This window comes from Pleurodeles waltl, chromosome 4_2, assembly GCF_031143425.1.
Source record: "Pleurodeles waltl isolate 20211129_DDA chromosome 4_2, aPleWal1.hap1.20221129, whole genome shotgun sequence".
NCBI classification, from domain to species: Eukaryota; Metazoa; Chordata; class Amphibia; order Caudata; family Salamandridae; genus Pleurodeles; species Pleurodeles waltl.
Window position 1 is genome coordinate 89,776,105 of NC_090443.1, and position 21,277 is coordinate 89,797,381.

General features: G+C 44.3%; 1 protein-coding gene across 1 annotated transcript in view; it reads left to right on the forward strand.

Annotated features, from left to right (window-relative positions):
- LOC138292289 (zinc finger E-box-binding homeobox 1-like) overlaps positions 1–21,277 on the forward strand; it is a 399,590-nt gene that overhangs the window by 332,358 nt on the left and 45,955 nt on the right. The window contains exon 6 of the mRNA XM_069230798.1: positions 17,884–19,292. Coding sequence (XP_069086899.1) covers positions 17,884–19,292 — 1,409 coding nt within the window. The remainder of the gene's footprint in view (positions 1–17,883; positions 19,293–21,277) is intronic.

Consider the following 21,277-nt stretch of genomic DNA (forward strand, 5'->3'; position numbering starts at 1 on the left):
TTTGCCCCAAAGATTCATCGCACTGAGCATGCCTCCCAAAAATGGGGTGGATTTTCCCCAATCTGAGTTACTGATGGGTTATTAGTATCTCCAGAAATGGAAAAAATCCGATTCATTACGAGTTGGCACATGAGGATCTACTAAGAAATGAAGAAATACCAGGGGAATCTATTCTTCCAGATCCAGTTCTCCCCAGTAATTCCTTATTTTGGGCCAGACTTTCATTCCGAGTTTTCTGCTGCTTTTCATACGGGGCCAATAATGGTTGTATAGCTCACCATACGTGGCTCTTTAGTTCTAGTTGTAACTACAACATTTCACTACATTTCTCGGGTCTAGTTTGATGGTACACAAGGAATGAATAGTTTTAGACCAAGGGTGGTATGTGTGATGGTCATGTATGGTCTTCTGACGTCATAACATTACTGGCTGTACAGAGCGGCGATCTTCTGATCCAAACTTGACATACATTGCTCTTTTGAAGGAGTTTGAAAATGGAGTTAAGTAAGTTAGTGTGGATTTTTTTTAAAAAAAAGCTGCAGTATTTGTCCTTTTTATGGCAACAAAACTGCTTATTTGGATTGCTTCTAAAAGGATGAATCAAGAACTTGTCATCTAACACAGAGAAGCACTGCAAGCATTAGGAGCTGACTAACTACTTTCACAACTCCAGACCCCGACCAGATATTACAGAATTTGAGTACTTGTTGACATTAAAGGACACCCGTGGATGTCCACCAAAGAAGCTCTACACAGAATTTGATCAGAATGTTGCCCTTTCTGCAAGTTGCACTTGGATATTTTATTGTCTTTCTGCCCACAATGAGAATCGTTATCCCAAGGCTTCTTGTGTCTATCTGAAAAGCTGAGGTGCAGATGGTGCAAGGTAACTATTCACACTGCATGTTTCTAGCAGTGGCACGCGCCAGATTATCAACCTATCCCAGGAGAGAAATGTGCACGGTGTATCTTATTGAGGCCCTCATTGGAAGTAGCCTTGCAATTCTGATGGGCCCAGTAACAGCCGTAACTCCACCTAATGCACTGCTTACAGCCTTACACAAGACACACCGGATGACATAAAAAAAAAAATAATCACTGATGATATCACACCAACATTTATATGATCGATTATATTAGGGAATTGAATTGCTTTCTCAGGAGAAATTGTATTTTCAAAAGACAGCACTTGTTCCTGGTCTCAATTTGTGTTAACAATTCCTGTGTCTTTCCACAACATGAGAATCATACACGCATCTCAGTGCATTTCGGGAAGAGAGTCCCTTTCATGAGGATAATCATTTCAAACCTTTTAGAGTTGAGTTCATAGACTACATATGGTTGATGGTGTTCCATCATCCTTTTGACACATTTAGCAGTGAAAACAAATGCTCACCTAACAGGTGTGCAAGTCCTAAGAGAAAGACAAGGAAGCAACACCTCCAAGTTTATTTGGCTGCAGGGGTAGCAGCGGAGTACTTTAGTAGATTCCACTGGCATAATATTTGTTTTCACCCCTAGAATTGCACAAATGAGTTGCCCTCACCCCTCTATACCAAAAGGTGTTCATGTCTCTTCGGTTTTTCTCTCCTCCTTCCTAAAAGTAGAGTACAATGTAAAATAAACTACCAGTACTGATGCCTTTTGAAGGCATAATCCAGAATTACATTCTCCATGATACATTCTTGAAGGATGCAATGTGAGACAGCAGTTTGGCAAAGAAGTCTTTGGGATTGTGCAAGTTTATGAATTTGTCCCATTTTAAGATAGCATACTCCACTACCTCTTTAAATATATCAAAACCTGAGCTCTTTTCATATCTACCCTGAATTAATATGCCATGGAATCCCTTCTTGAAAAAATATAGCAGTGTACATCTTATGTTTCTTTAGATAGTTATTGGACTTAAACATATACAAAAAAAATACAACAACCCATTCCCTAAATCAATCTCCACCCCCCCCCCCACCAGTGTTGCTTAATATGTTGCTTTCAAATGTAAAGTTCACTGAATGTCTCAGGATCGTGTTAAATCAGGTGGAGGGCGTTTAGTGTCCTTGGACATGTCAGAACCCTGTAATCCCTTGAGAAAAAAAGTCTAAAACTGATGCCTGTGTTTTCCTGAAACATCAGTTGTTCGCTTGTACATAATGTGTTATCGTCGCCATTCATAAAACGAACCATACTTCTTTATACCAGTTATTGAATGTAGGTTTCTGTAGGGATCCCCATTAGGTAATATGTGGCTGTTTCACCGCAAGTAGCAAGGTGTTTCTAAATTTTTTGCTATTTCCAAGCTTGCCCCGTTTTGTCTCAGGAATTCAACCTAAAATTACACAGTCTGTGTGTGCACCTCGGTACTTGTGAGTCTATGAACGTTTCTGTTGCCTTTGTAATCTCTTCCCAGTAAGAGATTAGCCTGGGACATTCATAAACACGTGTCGTTGTTCTGTCGTGGTGACCTCCCATTCAGCACTGCTTAGGTTTTGTCTCATTAACAGCAAACGGGCGGCTTTGTGTCCATTGCCATCCAGGTAATATCTTACAAGCTGCTTCTCTCCCCATGAAAATGTCCTATATCTTTAAAAGTGCTGCAAGCTACGATCTCAGATTGTTCCCTTGAAAGGTTTATGCCTGACTCCTTTTCTCAGTTGAGATGAATTGAACATTTGGTTTCCGTGTATCCCTCTATGAGTTGCTTGCAGATGTTTCATATCAAGTGGGCCTCTTCCATCACCTTCTGGTGTAACTTCTCAAAAGGTAGTAAGTGTACGTTTGTCAGTCTTCCTTACGCCTTTGTGCATTCCTCAGGGTCAAACGTGTACATATATGAAGGAGTTAATTTCACTTTGCTCTTATATTTCGCTTTCCCGTTTTTGACCATATTGCGTATCTTAATGATTCTGGCTACTTACCATTCTCTAAACCCATCCCTGTCTACACCCACCCAGATTCGAAAATAATGAGGTAAATGGCCCGGCCTCACATGTTTTGGGCTTGCCCACAGCTACAAAGTTACTGGCAAGGGCTCATGTCCTATCTGACTAGCTGCACTGACCGCCAGGGTCCACACACATGGGAGGTATGTCTTTTGAGTTTATACTGCAGACACACAAAAAAACAGAGCTACCACTCGCTTTCCGGGTTTAGGTTTCATGACAGCTAAATGGCTCATTGCCAAAAGGTGGAAACCGCCTGATCCCCCAACAATAAATGTGTGGTCTAATTCCCTCCTTGTCTGGGCTAAGGTGGAAAGTGTTACAGTGAATAGAGAGGACAACCTCTGGCTCCATATGTACCCCATTACCTCTTACTGGGAAGTCATGGTATGCTCCCCGTAGCCTTGTCAGGATCTGGAGTCTATTTGAATTGGTATTGTCTAGTAAGGGGATATCCTTTCTCCAGTATTGAAGTGAGTTCGCATTCTTAGCTGCTAATATGAAACTTATGAATACTGCCAATGATTCGTGGCCAGTTGTGCACAAAGCCCAGTAATCAGAAGGAAATGCATTCTTAGAATGTGACATTCGCATAGTTTACAACCCTAATGTCACTCCTCGCTGACAGGAAAATAGTACCTCAATTTACCAAATGTAGAGAATGATAAACCCACAATATTGGGATCTAGTTATTGCATAGCGCACAAATCCTCAGCATAAGCACAGAATGACTTAGAATCTATGGGTGACGATTTATAGACTTTTTTAAGTTTTATTTTTCATTTTCTGATAACAAAACCAGAACAAAGTATAACATTGTCAATCCATACATACATATAGCATAAAAGGATGTGTACACGTCACTGCACATTATGGATCACAGTTGAATACATGGAGCCGATACAAAAACTTACGGGACTAGGCACTAAAAAGCACTAAAAAGCCCCATCTTCTCTCTCCTGCGCCACCCCACATCAAAAGGAGCAATAAGCATATTGCCAGCATCAGCAGCAGGCACCACCCCAGCACATAACTTGTTCCTCCTCTAGTGCGCACCCAAAAGCTATCACAACCGCTCGGTCTGCCCCAGAGGGGCCACCCAACCATCTAAAACACTGGCAACACTGCCATATTCTAATCTGATGTACGTCCCTCAGTGGAATCTACCACCACATCTGGCGCCACGCACGCTAAGTAAACTTGATATAGCCCCTAGTCGTTGTGAGGCCTGCTTCTATGAGGCATCAGGTCTCTACAGACATCCAACATGGTATTACAATACGTCATGTCAACATGCTACTCCTTCACTGTGGGGCCCTTGTCAAGCGCATAGCAATCCTATGACTGGCCAGTAAAAGACCAAGTGCCACCAATCTCTTATGGGTCGCCAAAATCATTTTATCATATCCCAATAGTGCCAACAGGGGTGTAGGCTCAATATGCTCCCCCGTTATCTTGTGTAGGGACTAAAATACATTATCCCAGAACTATTGAATACCCGATCAGTACCACACCACATGCGCAAAGACTGCCTCAGCAGCTATGCACCTATGACAACCAGGGCTGCCACGCAAGCCATAGAGGAACATACAGGCAGGGGTGTACTACACTATTGATATTTTTTAAGTGGATCAGCCTATGATGGCTGTTTAGTGACACAGTCTCGATAACAGAGCAACAATAAGACCACTGTTTTTTGGGTATTTTCTCCCCAAGGTCCCATTGCCAGCATTGCCTCTCCTTGTGATACCAACCAAACGTGCACTCTGTGAGAACGTGTACAGCCTTGTCACAAGATGCTGCAGGGCAGTATATCAATGCAGGCAATGCAGGAGGTTCTGCTATGTCACCCCCAGCGCTCACACAGAGTATGTCACACACAAATGTACTTAAGTATTTCTTAGTGCAGTATGGTGGCCTTCTGGTAGTCCCCACTGCGCAACACCTCATCTTGAAAAAAATCCGTCATGCACCACAAATTCAAGCATTACAGCGGTAACCATGCCATTCTCTAGCTTCGTTGGGAACCATGAACACCAGGCAATTGTCAGCAAAGGTGAATAAAGGAAGGGTTGACCCTGCAGCTCAGCCAACTGCCCACAGGAATACGCTGTGGTGTTGATCAGATAAACAGAATTATAATACCTCACCGGCTTATCCAGGAGCTTCTCAGGGAGATGCTGCAGAAGCATAGCGCCCATTCCAACCAAAGATGTGTGAGGTCGGATGGGCCATACAGCCAACAGTGGATGAACAAACACTGTGCAACCCTGTAATAGCTCTCCAGATCATGGACCGCCAGCCCCCCTTTATCATATGGCAGCATCAAAGTATTCTAACTCACCAACGGATGCTTACCAGCCTGGACAAGGCATGTCAATTGTTTCTGCAAATTGGCGAAAAAGGCACCTGAGAGCAGTACAGGTATATTCATGAGGAGGAACAAGAACCGGGGCAGTACCACCATTTTCATGATCACTACCCACCCACTAAGTAACAATGAGAGCCTAATCCAGTGATCTATTGCCTCAGACAGTCTGGGAGCTGCCCACCATAATGTTCCAAAACCACTACCGCTGGATCTGTATGATCCTTGATACCAAGGTACTGCACAGGATCAGTGGTCCACTGAAAGGGATATTCCAGCAGCACAGGCAAGTTAGTCACAATGAGAGGAAAGATTAGGGACTTATTCTAGTGAATGCACAGACCTGAATGTCCTTCAAACAAGACAACCTCACGCAGCATTGGGTCAAGGTTACACTCTATGTTTCGGACATAGAGCAGCGGGTCGTCTGCAGAAGCAAAGATGATCAGATTATAATTTGGAAAGCAGATCCCCCAGTGGGAATGGTATTCACACAGAGGGCAGGCCAAGGGCTCCACAACCAGGGCATATAATAGGGGCTAGAGTGGACAGCCCAGGCAAGTATCTTTCGTGATAGGTATTGCATCAGAAATGCTGCCGTTGACTTTGATCCACACCATGGGCCTGGTTCATAACACCTGTAAGAGCTGAAGGAAGATGTTGCCCACTCCTACTTGCTGCAGCACTGCTAATATAAACTCCCATTCCACAAATTCGAATGCCTTTTCTGCCTTTAGGAAGACCGCAAAGGCACAAACCTGAGGGCCCATTCTGGTTATAGGCTAAAGAATGGTCCAAGATTATATATTTGGGACTTGCCCAGTATGAAGCAAGTCTGCTCTCCTGATAAATCCCGACATGAGGAGGGTTAATCTGTTTGCCAATACTTTCGTCAACGAAAGAGGCCTTTAAGATGAACACAGATAGGACGGCGTGGCTGGCTTAAGAATGGTGACAATATGAGCCTCACGCAACATAGAGGGCAAACAACCCTCTTGATTTATTTCCTCAAATAGTGCAACCAGGTGTGGTACCAACTTCACCTGATATTCTATATAAAAGGCTACCATTAGGCCATCCGTTCCTGGCACCTTTCTGCTTGGCATACTCCTAAGCACCTCAATAATTTCTGCAGGATGCAGGGATTCCACAAGATGTTCAACCATTTAATTGCAATTTGAGCTAAGTTCTCAGTCGTGGCCTGCTGGTCATGGGACATGCGTGAGGTGTACAGCCCCCGATAGTACTCCCAGAAGTGCTCCACTATCTGTTTGGAGAGGGCAAGCACTCCCCTGACTCCACCTGAACAGTTAAGATCATGGTCTCTTCCCACCTAGGCCTCAAAAGAGTCGCAAACATCACACCCATCGTTCCCCCTCTCCATACACCCAGACAGTGCCATGTTTAACCAGATGTTTGATTTCAGTATTGGCCACCTTGTAATATTCCTCTAATCTGCCAAACAGCCTGCCACACCAACTAAGGCATGCACACATCCCAGGCAAGAATTTCACACTCCAGATTCACTAACGTGATCTAGAGTGACTTCCACAACCCGGCATACTTGGAGAGCATAAACTTTAAGTGTAAACTTTAGAAACTTCCCAGATACTCACAAATTCTGCTACAGAACCTATATTGTTGGTGTAGTACTCATCAGTCGCCTGTGCGAGTTCCTTATGGAACACAGGATCAAGCAGCAAGGTAGATGGAAACCTCCAGGCAGAGGCCGTAGGTCTACAATCATCTAGTGCCAATTAAAGAAAAACGGGTAACTGATCTAAATAGGTACGGGGCAAATCGCGGCAGTGCGACACACATGCAAAACACTCCCGGGACAGAAGCCAATAGTCTATGCCCAGATGAATATCACAAATGGAATGGTAGTATGTAAATTCCTTGTCTTTCGGGGAGTGGTGTCACCAAATGTCGACCAATCAGCTCATTTCCGAAATGTCTTGTATGCGAGCAGAAGCAGAAGGCTCCCGTGGGAGGCCCTGTGATTGATCTATCGGAGGGTCAATACAAATCACCACCCCATACTTGGGGCAACGCCCCAGATTGTGCAATGCAGGCTTGCAAATCATAATAGAACTGTGGGTCATCATAGTTGGGGCCATACACACTGACCAGTAGAAAAGCAGAATTACATTTGTGGCAGGGTGCTGTTAGACACTGGCCACCCACCTATGCTCTCACATCCTGCAATTTAACACTAGAGCACTTCTTCACCCAAAGCATTGCACCTCTCGCCTGTGAAGTGAAGCATGTCACATGACTCTCACTCTTCAGGAGGCACAATGACAAGAGGCCAATGTCAGGAGCAAGTGGTTCTCCTACAGAAGACCAACATCATTATGATGCCTCTAAAGATACACCACCACATTACTCACCTTCCAGTGGTCATACAGGCCTTGAGTATTCCAGGTAAGAAACCATGAGACAGGACGGACCAACACTGTTCTTAATGAGTCAAGAAACTCAATAGGTGTCAAAGTGCAATACAATGTTCTTATAATGATCCATAATCCATACGTGGTTGATGTAGGAACACACACCCTTGTGCATGCTGTCATAGTGTACATCTCTTCCCAACCTCCACTCACACTGCAATACCCATTTTGCTCTGAAGAAGAAACTTGCTCCTCCTCTCCTCCCTTCCAAATACTGAAATAAGCCAAGACACATGGTACACACATGGGAACAGATGATTCCTAACCTGTCTCCCCTTTCAGATCTAGCTTCAGGTTGCTTCCAGCAAATATAGTGTGCACCAGTTAGAATGTAGTGTTAACCATTATAGAAAACAATAACACCAGTGCCAATCACTGCATACCTGGAATAGAAATGGTAAATGAAAAAAAGAAATCATCAGTAACTTATGTTCATGTGCTACCATCACTAAAGAGGATAGCTGCATTCAGCCACCTAGTTCGTAGCTGTTTGAAATATGTTAAAGAGTCTAAAACACACACTGTGCAGGCACAACAGAGTATGCCCGCAGGTTGCTCCTCCCAGGCCAAAAGAGTCCATGGCTGGAGGCTCCATCAACTCTAAGTGTCCTCCACATTGCACCCCCCCCCCAGGAGGATCTCTCAGTTAGCAGAAGTCGAGGAGTCAGCCGATGCCAACTCTCCCAAGTTCTAGTCCTGTTCATCACTACTCTGCTGGTCAGCAGCAGCCCCATCCGCCACAGGATATGAGCGCTTTTGATGGATATTGGTGGCTTGTTGCTTGCGGAAGGCTTGCTCTTGCTTGCAGTCACTGAAGATTTGGGGGTTTCCATTGATGTAAACCCGCAGTCGAGCAGGGAAGAGCATATTATAGTTGATCTGAAGCTCCTGTAGCTTACACTTCACAGTTGTGAACTGTTGTCTTGCGTCCTGTTGAGTGAGGTTCGTGTATATGGCAATATCCTCGCCTTCATGCAGCAGCGCCTTTAGCTCATGGGCTTTACAAAGGGCTGCATCGCTGTCTGTGTAATTCAACAGCCGTGCTATGATTGGTGAGGCTGACCACCAGGCACCAATCTAGATGCCAACAACTGATTAGTCCACTGTACCACAAAAAGCACTGAGAAAGTCTCACGCCCGAGGACATCTATCAGGAGCTGTTCGGGGAATCTCTCCATATTGCCTGTATTGGTAGACTCAGCCACCCAAACAATCTGAAGGTTATTGCACCAAGATCTTGCTTCAAGACCTTCAGGCTTAGCCTGCACTGCCGTCAGGGTTTTGTCTAGTTTGTGTAGTTGTTTCTGAGACATTGATGTGGTCGCCTGCTCATCTTCAATTTCTGTCACCCTGCGCATGACAGTATCCAATCGCTCAGCTTCTTTGTCCAGGCGTTTTGACATTCTGTCCATGAGAAAGGTGAGGGTGTCCATCACCCATCCATTTTCGTAGGGCTGTTCTGTATTCCAGACAGAATAGCCCACAGATCACCTTTAACGGCCTGCTATTCAGCACCAGCTCCATCCCCCTCCAGCGCAAGACCGCACTCATGGTTCTTGTCTGATTTCTGCAGGTCAAAACTATAGCTTGGGCTGTGATTTGTCCGGCTTGCCCATCTTGCTGCCCAGGCCACCATCAATGCAGTAGCCACTGACCGCACAACCTCCACACTTAGCTGTCAGTCACACCATCCCAGAACCAGGACAAAGCGAAGATGATCCACAGGAGAGTGCTTCCCCTCGTTGTCCTTCACGCTGAGCTCAGCAGGATTCCAGGTAGATCTATGAAGGGCCACAGATGGGCAATAGGATGATTACAACAGGTGTCTCCACAACCAGGAACCAACCCACTCAGTAAGTGATACTATGAGCGCGTCTGGCCTTATTTGGTCTTTTATAGTTTATTTATTTATAAGGGGAAGCGTTAGAGGTTTGATGGACCTTTTGACTACGCTTAGTGATTCCACCAGATCCACAAAATGTACTCATCATCTAATCAGCAACAACATAACATGTTCATCAAATCAATTATCAAAACTTTGAGTCATTAATCTTTATGCACCATGACCCATGTGGCCATGAATAACCATGCCTTTTACTAAAAATTAGAAAGTTCATTTTCCTATATTAACCATGCTAATATCACATAAATTAGTCTCAAAACCAAATGATAAGCATTTACAAACAACACAGGCTGACCAAAGCTTCGAAAGAAACTCAATTTGATGAATGCAATAATTATTAGACATTCAAGAGTTATGGTACAAATTAATAGCATCAATAACTGAACAAAAGAGATAGCATACATCAGGTCCAACAGGTGAACAAAATCAATTCTTTGTTAATAGCAATTATCAACACATTGGGCATGCTAACTAACCCTCTAATCCGAATAGCATGTTTGGGCTTCATGCAAAAGCAATTCAGTCAAATTTAATTTGGAAAACATCTAACTAGGGCTCTATCAAAATAGGGTTGGTACCTAAGGGAAAAGAACAAAATCTACAACAGAAACAATAGCATTTCGTTGTACCTCTCCTCAATGGATCAGCAAGCTGCAATTTCTTCATCAGTTGGACATCCATCTGGTCAGCGTCAGCAACGGAACAGTGAAAGGGGATGGTTCAGCCACAGGTGGGCTCTAAGTTAACTGAACCCACTTGGAAAGGTCATTTAGCTTAAGGAACCAGCATCAATGAAGCTAAAGTTGGGAAAGAAAGACATCAGGAACTGCTCAACTCATCGTACAGGACTGGAACAAGACTAGAATGAAAGAATGACTGTGACTGACTCTCTTCTGCAAAGTGTAGTCTAGATATACTAAAATCCATAAAGCATTTTCTCATGCCATCATTGGTCAGGAAATCGTACGTTCAGAGTAAGGCCAATAGTCTCTAAATTCTAAATCTAAAATATAACTAAACAGTCTTTCACACATTGATTGATTGGCTTCTCTTCTCCTGTTCCCATTGTCAGGTTCGTCAGGTAACTTTTTTTGTTGCAATCCTAGCGGCAGTCAGTGCATCCATTGTTAGCTCCAGGGAACATCTTCTCACGCGTCAAATCTACAAAATATCAACTTCTAAAGCAGAGAATTTCAACAAGCAGTTTTCATGAGAAAGTTTAAGACATTTACAAGTCGCTTGGTCAGCTCCATGTGAACAATAAACAATATTAACTTTCTGATTTCACAAAACATTTCTGAACATTTATTTATGCCATGCAACTTAACATGAGGCTTTGTCGACTAGGCCCAAACCTTGTAATTAATCAATGCCTAATATTATTTAAGCAAATACATAATATCAACTCATTAATATGACCCACTAATGCATTGTATTCTACACGTGCACATCATTTAAACTATAAGTGTGAATATATTATTACTTTTCGTACGCCTCATATTGGCCCCTCAAGTGAGCACATTCTCCAAGGCATGCATTATTTTCTATGTTAGCCTAATTCATGTAAATTCTTAACTATTAATCAATGCAAATTTATCAGTAATACATTCAGCTTTCACAATACCAGGCCCTTCTACCACACTGCACCCAGCCACAACTACACAATATCATTACAATGCGAACTGATAGTGCCGACCACCATGGTTTTTGTGGCATTAAGGTTGCCACGAAAATCATGGCTAAAGCGGGATCATAATCCAGCAGGCGGGCAGGTGACGGCCCCCGGGCTGGGGAGTGAAGTCTCCAGCCTGGCGGTCGTTACCGCCATGGCGGTCGATGTGGTACATTGGCGGTGTGCTTTAGCATGTCAGGACCCTCAATGGAATGACAGCAAACAGAGTGTTTGTTTTGTGCTTCCGTTTCTGTTTAACCAGTATCAACCCCCCTTTCTTAAAGACTGTTTCCTGGGCACAACGGCGATTCATCTATTTTCATTTGGCACTTTTGGGAAGTGTACATGACAGGAACCTTATAGGTATCCATTGATAGCTTTGCGGGCCGTTGTGGTAGTTTGGTTCTGATGGTTCTCCCAAATAGCAAGGTGTCAAGGCTCTCATCAGTTGTGGAGTGAGGAGTCGATTGATAGGCACAAAGTGCTGGGCAAAGGGCTTGAATTATATTGATTCCCTCCATCAACGCTTGCTAAATCAACCTCATGAAGGTACCTATAAATTGTTCAACAACACCATTGGTTTGGGGCCAGAGGGGTGTACTCTTGTGATGCTTAACACTGAGTTGATCAAGAAACTCCTTGAATTCTTTGCTATTTAAAGGTGGGCGGTTGTCAGATTTGAGAATAACAGGGATGCCCCACGCTGCACAGATGTCCTCAAGCTGCTCAATGACTTTATCATGGGTTGTCGATTATAAGTCTTCCACCAAAGGAAAATGCAAACATTCATCAATGACTACCATGAGATGAGGTCCATTTTTAATAGGCCAAAATAAATCAACTGCAACTCTCTCCCAGGCATGCACCAAACTTTGTTAACAGATGCAACGTCATCTTGGGGGATAAACAGTTACAAAGATGGCATGCCTTTAACTGTCTCTCAAATCGTTCGTCTAGGCACGCAAACCACACTCAGGCCCTCATTCTGACCTTGGCGGTCTTTTCGCAAGACCGCTGAGTTACCGCCGCGGTGAAGACCGCCGACCGCGGCGGTGTGCCGCTGTGCGCATTCTGACCGCTGGGAGCGTTCCGCCGGAAAACCGCCAGCAGCCACACTGGCGGTCGGCGGGAAAGTGGAGACTGGTCAACCTCCACCGCCACGCCAGCAGAACACCGCCCACAGAATTACGACCCACATTTCTGTGTGGCGGTCTTCTGTTGGCGGTCTTCTGTTGGCGGTCACGTCCCTATGGCTCCCGTCGCCTCCCGGAGGACCAACGCACAAGGTAAGTTGATCGTCCGTGAGGGGAGGGGGTGGGGGGGTGTTGTGTGATGTGGGCGTGCATGGGGGTGTGCGTGTGAGTGTGTAGAGGGGGTGTGTGAGTGCGTGTATGCGGGCGGGGGGTGCTGCTGTGTCTATGGGTAATGTGTGCTGTTCGGCAGGTGCGCATGTCGGCATGTATGTGTGCGGGTATGTGTCCCCGTTGTGTATGTGTGTGTAGGGGGTGTGTATATGTGCATGTTGGGGGTGTGTGCATGTCGGGGTACATGTATGTGCATGTCGGGGTGGGGAGGGGGTTCGTACCACCTCTGGGGGGTGGCAGGGGGGTGGAGGGTGTGGGGGGAGGACTCGGGTGGGTAGTGGGGGGTGGGGGAGACCCCTATCAGTGCCAGGGAAGGAATTCCCTGGCCCCGATAGTGCTTACCGCCATGGTTCGCACGGCGGTTCCCGCTCGCAAGAAACCGCGGCGGTAGGCAGGGTCATAATACCCTTGGCGGTCTTGGGACGACCGCCGGGCCGGAGTGCGCAAACTCCAGCCCCGCGGTCATGACCGCCGTGGCGGTCGGAGTGGAGAAGTAGCGGTCGGTCGCGGCGGGGACCGCCGCGGTCAGAATGCCATTTTTAATACCGCCGGTCTGTTCGCGGTCCGACCGCCGTCTCTCCGCCGACCGCCAGGGTCAGAATGAGGGCCTCAGTCTCTTAGAGCTCTTTCAGTGGCTATAATGCCACAATGTCCTTCATGGGCTAGCTCGATGATTTGCTGCCTCAGGCTCTTAGGTATGACAATTCTCAAGCCTCTCAATATGATACCCTCTTGAATGACGGATCGCTTCTCATGTACATTTTTGAATTTTTGGAATTCAGCATCATCAACAAAAGGTCGAACACTTGTCTTCCAAGGTTGCGTTGTAATGAGGTCTTTGAAAATGAGCATGTCTTTATCTGCTTTGGTAGCAACAATAAGTTGTTCAATGGATGGAGCTGCTGAAGTGCTGGACCTTACAATGAAGTTGAGATACTCTTCTGCCACTTTGAATGTCGAACTGTGTTGATGTAGGGGCACACATGAAAAGTAATCTGCAGGGTTTTTCTTTCCCTGGCTTGTATACAATTACGTAGTCACTCTCTTGCAGTCGCAACCCCCACCTCTCAATGTGAAACTGCATCTTTGCTTCAGGTTCCCAAATATAGTGAGGAACGCCTGGTGGTCTGTAATAATAGTGAAACGTTTCCCATACAAAAACACATGAAAATGTTCACAGGCCCACAGTACAACCAGACTCTCCTTCTCCAGCTGAGAGTAGGCATGTACTGTTTCAGACAGGCATCTGCTGGCATAGACCACAATGTGTCGCTGGGCATTTGGATGGCCATTGTGCTGAGCAAGGAATGCCCCCCAAGGCTCACATCTACTGTGATCTCAGTATGTAACTTGGCGTCAAAATAGGCCGTTCTGTTGCATTTTAAATTGCATGTTTTATTTCTTTAAAACTGTGATCGCATTCAGGAGACCAATGAAATGTCACATTCTGTTTTGCTAAGTCTCCCAACTGGGCACTCATTGTAGCAAAGTCATGAACGTATTGTGAGCAATAACTGGCCATGCCTAAGATGGATCGTTCATGGTTACATCTTGTGGGGGCAAGTAGATGACAGTGCTAGCACCTTATCCGGGTCAGGAGCCGTTCCCCTATTAGAAAATATGTGTCCAAAAATTTAAGTTTGCTTTTTTGAAGCTCACACTTTGCTGCATTTAGAGTAAGACCTGCATCAGCAAGTAAGTGACTTGATGAATAACATCCTGAAATAAATCTGCAGCCGAATATACTCCAAAACTCAGTCTTTTGTAGCTGAACAAATTGATATCCTTTGTTCTTTTCAAGACAGGAGAAGATTTTAGCTGCATGATCATGTCTGCTATGTGGAGACCAAGGTGCCTTTCACTTGATTGCTTTGTTGGCCTGGTGGATGTCAACTCAAATACGCATTGCACCTCAACTGTCCTTTTTTGCCACCACAACTATGGGCAAACCCCATGGCGTAGGGCCGGTCGAGCATTCAATTATCTCATGTTTCAACAATGTTTCTAGTTCTTTCGCAACGTCTGCTTCTTAATGAAAAGCGGCTCTGCAATACCGCTGGGCAACAGGGCAGATGTCCTCATTAATTTGAAGTTGCACGTTCATCTTTTTGAGCCTTCCTAGTCATGAAATAACGATGGGAACTGACTCAAAATTTCGGCCTGAGCATGGATGTTGTAGTTGAGAGATATCAGTCCCATGTTAGCAGCAGTGCCAAAGCTAAGTAAGCACCCACATGATGAAGTTCCTTAAAGGACATGAATTGGTGCTTGCACTGACATTGCTTTGTGTCGCAAAGTTGCAGTAAATGACCCATGACTCTGTAACGGTTGAGAAGTAGCTTACGTGCATACCTTCACGTTTGACGGAGTAAGGCGTGGCACAAGAGACAAGCTGTTGAACTTTTTTACTGGCTTGACGTTAATCTACGCATTACTGTCTATAATGAAGGTTTTGGGGCAACCGGTCAAATTTAATGTAATGTTAGGACAATGCTCAAATGAATTTTGTCACTTTGTTTCATGATTCTCTTTTACCTTTTAATCTTCCTTGCCAGCAGCTATTCTTTCATGTACATATCGTTCTTTGCTCAAATTCATCAGCGCACACCCATCTTTTTCACTAGTAATTGATAATGATGTTGAAGAGCCTTTAAACGATGATCTTGACGATGATCGCCTGGGCTTGGTTTTTACTTTTTGTGCCTGATGTTGCATTTTGGCCTTGTGGGCATGGCAAGAATGCTTGTGGAACCTCCTGTGGGCCTTTTCTCTTCTCTCTGTGACCCATTTTGTTTCTTTTTTGCCTTACAGACCATTATGAAGTGGTGTTCTATCCCGCAGCCTTTGCACATTGGTCCTATGGCTGGACAATCATCTTTATGGGGAAATGAAAACCCACATCAGAAGTATAACTTTTTTTTCTTCAGAGACATTGATTTGTGTGCATCTTTTTTGTGCTTTTGTTTAGTTTTCATGATCACCACTGATTCATTACATGATGTTTCTGCTTCCATATCAGGAGCTTGTTGATTTGCTCATTCATGTGTCCTTGCAGCCATTAACATTTTCTCTAGACTGAGTGGCTCCCCCAACATGCGTCTTCTGCAGTAATCTGACAAGCAGCCATCAATGACTCAGAGGCGCATGGCATCCTCATCATTTAAGTCACAAAATACACACTGTTTGAGAAGTGTGGCACGTCTGTCAGCAAATTCATCCATTGTTTCAAAACCTTGTTGCTGTTCCTGGTTGAAAATGTACCTCTTGTAGTCGCCATCTGGTATCTTTTGCTTCTTTTATTTTTTTGGTATGATGGAGCATTAGCTTGTGAGACTCTCTCCAGTACTTTTACTCCATCACTAGCAAGGTTTTTTAAATATTTAATGCTTTTCTTATCGTCTTCTTCTCCTGATGCTTCTATGAAGTAATTGAACCTTTCGATCTATGCAGTCCACCTGGCACCACTGTTGTCCTCACGCCCGATTTTTGAGGTCGTATAGCACTTCACTTGTTTGTGCCGCTAAGTAAGTTTCTGTTTTCGTACCTGGTTGACACTTGCTTTAGTGTTTGATTTGTATTGATGATGGCTTTGTACTATGGTGCAGTGCATTATCTTTTGTTTCAGCCTTACCAATGGGTTTTGGTCGGCTAATCAACTGTGCTCCTCTGCAGGGCCCTCTACTTCTGCTATGGCTGCATATGGGCTGGAGTGGGGCTTTGACTTCACGTGCCTCACAGGTTGCTTTGCATCGATTTTGGGGCACATGTGGCATGCACAAGCAGTTTGTGGACCTTGGCAAACTCTCAGGGAGAGCAGCTTTATTTCTCTGGGGCAATTATCCCATCTTCGTTGCCACTTGTAGTACCCTCCCCAGTCAGGAAGCATTTAAATCAATATGCTACGCATGGAGCTCTATAACAGATGTCTTTATTCTTCAACATACTTTTGTGCTCTGCTTGCACTGTCATAGCTTTTGTAACCACACCTTAACACCTCCAATCCCATTACATAATTCCTGTCCACAGTCCACCCAGGACCACAAGGGCTCTAGCATTCATGATATCAAAGACACTACAACCCCAGTCTATAATAAGATTTTGACAATGCACATTAACCATGTGTAATGATCCTTCTTGCAAATCATTTGACATGATTAGATTTGGGTTTGCTTCTTATTTAAAATATTGCATTATTTACATTTTGCACATTTTTTTGGACCATGTAACGTTTTGGTTTACATCTACTGTACTGCCACCCAGTCAAAAGAACAGCAGCACACAGTACCTGGATTTACTTTGAGTCTGACTCCATGGCCTCTCTTTTAATGACTCTTTCCCCTCTCCCCCTCGGTGAGCACCCGGTATGCGAAGGATTGTTAATTATGGGGGGAAGCAATACCTCCAATTATAAGAGGGACTCTTGGCCTCCTCATGAATGGGGAATTACTGAGGGAGTTGGAATACAACTGATGATACCACCCATAATTGCCCTGGAGTTTCACAAGGAAATTTCAGCTGCTTTTACCAGCCGTATCTCTGGGTGAAATACACCAGAGGAGAAGGTAACTCCCTTGCCAGCCTCGTCGGGTGTACAGGGGCACTCCTCGATGTGGAATGTGTGAAGAGCTGAAGACCCACTGGCAGTCATGTCGATTTATATACGTAATACGTGCCAGAATTCTCTCTCTCTCTCGCTCTCCAAACTCCTACTAACTATAACTTGAGCTTTTTCCCTTTTTAAAATGAGGCATTGTACTTTCTGGGCAAAATATATCGGTATGTTTTTTTATGAAATTAACATTTCTGAAAACCTACATTTTTGGAAAAGTAAGCAATGAAAAGGTGCAAAACAAAACTAGAAAGTTTACTTTATACTTAATCACCATTTTTAGAGGTGGTGATTTTTATTAGTAGGCCAACACGTAACAACCTTTGAAAATCAAACAGAATGCAAATACGTTATCCTGTATGTTTTAACGTCGCACAATTAACAGTCTACAATACAAATGTTATTTCATAGATGGAGATACACAGTATTTTTTAAGACGAAAGCTATGATATAATTAACTTGAGTCTGGCAATCATTCTAAAGGTACTTACTGCTAGCACATTTTAGTTGGTGTGCTAAAATACAGATTTTAACACTGTTACTGACCAGACGTGTTGGGTTTGTTTATCTTTCAGGAGAGAAACCTTATGAATGCTCGCACTGCAAGAAGAGGTTCTCCCACTCGGGCTCCTACAGCTCCCACCTCAACAACAAGAAATGCCTTGCACCCACACAAGCTAGCAACACCCACCCAGGTTCCTCGCCTACTTCAGGGTCTAGACCTCGCTCTCCTGGGGAACCATCCTTCTCACCAAGCCCTGGACTCCAGCACAACAGTCACAAAGAGCAGAATGGACATGATCTCGGACACAGACATCCCAGAAACTCTAAGGCCAGGAACATATCCATGCAGTGCTTTGGCTCAGGCCCTTCTAGGAGATGGGTGGATTTTCCTTGGAATGAGCTTCACCGAACCTTGCCAGACTTGCCTGTGGGATTCAGTGGTGCATCACATGCCACCTCCCTGGGACACAAAGTAGACTATCTTTTTGGCCATGTAAACAGTTCAAATGGGCGGAGAACCAACTTTCAGATCATGCAAGATCTTAAATGCCGCTTTGGAATGAGGCCATTGGAGACTAATGACGACAGGCATGAATATCCTTCAAAACCCTCCTTGGCCTCAATGGAACTCCAGCATGGTGAAAGTACCACCGAAAACCATTCCCCCTGGGGTGACTTCAGATGCTTGAAGTCCAATGGGAACTCAACAGTGGAGGAATGTGTCACCATGGATGACCGTCAAGCTCTTCACCAAAGGCAACAGTGGAAGGACCCATGCAAAGTTTTGGATGAAACAAATGTTTGCACAGCAAACACTGGCAGGCCGTGTTATGCTCAAACTCACAACAAAAAGGGTGGTGATAGGGGAAGGCACCACTATGGTCAACAAGGTGCCCAGTCCCAATTCTCACTCAAGGAACTGAATCAGGAAACAAAATCACAGGGCACTGCAGGTTCTCCACCCCATAAGATGCAATGTGTGGAGACGCAGCCACAACCCTCTACCATAGGCCACCATAACCTTGCCCATAATCACAGCACACTCCTGGCTCTCAATAATCCCAAACTGTCCTCATATGGTGTTCCAACCACCCTGAATGGCTCTACCTCTGATGGGACCCAGGCTGAGCCCCTGGATCTTTCTCTACCCAGACTTTGCAAACAATTACCCCTGGTCTCGTGGAGTAATCAAAACCACAATAAGCAGGTATCCTTAACCACTCAGGAAGACTTGATAGTCCACAAACCCAGCTCTTTATCAGAATTGAGGCCTGATTCCTTATGCCCCCCTCCCCTGTTTACTACCTTCCCTGATCTTCTACCAACAACCTTAAATAACCTGCTCCAGGAACGATTCCCCATTCTGCAAATGAACTCCAACTTTCAAGGCCTCCATTTTCTACCATATATGTCCTACATCTATGGAGCAGAGTCAGGCTACTTACTGCCGAACACCCTGCAGCACAAATACAGACAGCTGGTGAGTAGGACCCTGAAATCTTACTTTGTGGAAAAATAAATCCTATGAAAGACATGTATCTTTATGCTTGAACAGATATTTTGTTGAGTGGGTTGTCGAAAACCCCAATACACTTGTTTTTCTACAAATCATCATGGATTGCAAATTTCTAGATTGAAAGTGACAACTCTAGGATTTTACATATGCAGTACCGAAAATAACGCTAGCTAAATAATTTAAAGAGTGCGAGTAACGAGGAATTATAAAGGCAATATGCATTTATATATGATGAATATTTAGTGATTTTATCAATGAGAAAAGTGAATGTATGAACAATGAGACAGTACAGAGAGCTATGCACCACCTGCCAAAGAACAGTTATGCAGATGCTGCTGGAAAAGTATTTATAAATATTATGTAAAGACAGTGTTTTATTAGCAAGTAGAAAAAGTTATTTACCTTTGGTAATGCCTTATTTGACAGAGACTCTATCTAGTCCCATACTCCTTACCTTAGAATAATCTACAGGTGTCATATTGGATCTGGAAATTTTTGAGCAGTACACTTGCAGATGGTTGGTGGCATCGTCCATCTCTGCGTCAATGTCGCCCCCGCCAGAAGTGACCTCTGCCAAATTTCCACACAAGGAGCATGGAGCGACGATGAATATTAACCACTGGTATGAATTCATGGGGCCATTTTGAAAGGGAAACCCTCATCCTTTAACCAGGTCACAGATCGAGGAGGATGGGAGAGTCAGTAAGGAATCAGTGGCTAGATAGAGTCTCTACTAAATAAGGGGTCACCTGAGATAAGTAACTTGTTCATCTGATAGCGACTTCTAGCTGTAGGTTCCTTACCTTAGAATAGATACCCAAGCAATGGTATTTAGACAGGCTATCGAAGAGAAATGTCATATACCAAAATATTGTGTCAAGAATATCGAGGGCATAAATATTGTGAAGGTAAGTTTCAATAGGTAAGGAAAGTTTTACTATATATAACCCCACATATATGTAGCTTGAAAAAATAAATAAAAAAAGTTATATATATATATATATATATATATATTATGTCTGTAGTTTCAGATATTCTGTCAGTGTACTGAACAGGTAAAATGCCCATCCTGACTGAACTTACTGTCCAGCCAAAAGTGTTTAGTAAACATGTGCAAGGAAGCCCACGTTCACATGCAGTGGTGCAGCTTTGGATCTGGTAGAATGAGCATGCAAGCCCTCAGGTAGCTGTTTCTTGGCCAGTGCATAGCAGATCTTTATGCAGAGCACTATTTATCGGAAGATGGTTCATTCAGCACCAGTCTTCTCATTCTTTGCCCCTACGTATGCTATGCAGAGTTACTCATCCACCTTGAAGTCTTTTGTGTGGTCAAGGTAAAATGGCAATTCTCTTTTTCGGTCCAGACAGTGAAGCCTCTCCTCTTCCTTAAAAGGATAAGTGGGCCAAAAAAAGGTAAGCAGCGTGATGGTCTGACCTGTGCGAAAAGGAGTGATTATGTTTGGAAAAAAGGAGGCACATGCCCAGATAACCAGTTTGTCTGGATGAAAGGTAGCATACGGAGGATGCACCAAGAGTGCCTGCAATGCGCTGACCCTCCTTGCTGATGGCCACTAGAAAAGCATCCTTCATGGTCAATAACCGAGGATGGTAGTTGTGCAAAGGCTCAAAAGGCACGTGCATCAGGAAAGTGAGCACCAGGTTCAAATCCCACTGGAGCATGATGAATGACCTGTGGGGAACTGTGTTGCAAACCTTTGAGAAATCTCAACACAATAGGTGAATTAAATATGAAAGCTTGGTCCGGCAACTGCAAAAATATAGAGATGGCTGAAAGATAGCCCTTAGCTGTGTCCAGAGCAGAGCCCGGCTGGACCAAAGAAAGAATAAATAATACAATAAATAAATAAATAAATTGCTCTGTCCAGTGAGTTGGTTGTGTCCAGTCCACAACAAATGGCAAACTTTACCATGTCTCCCCCATTGGCAAT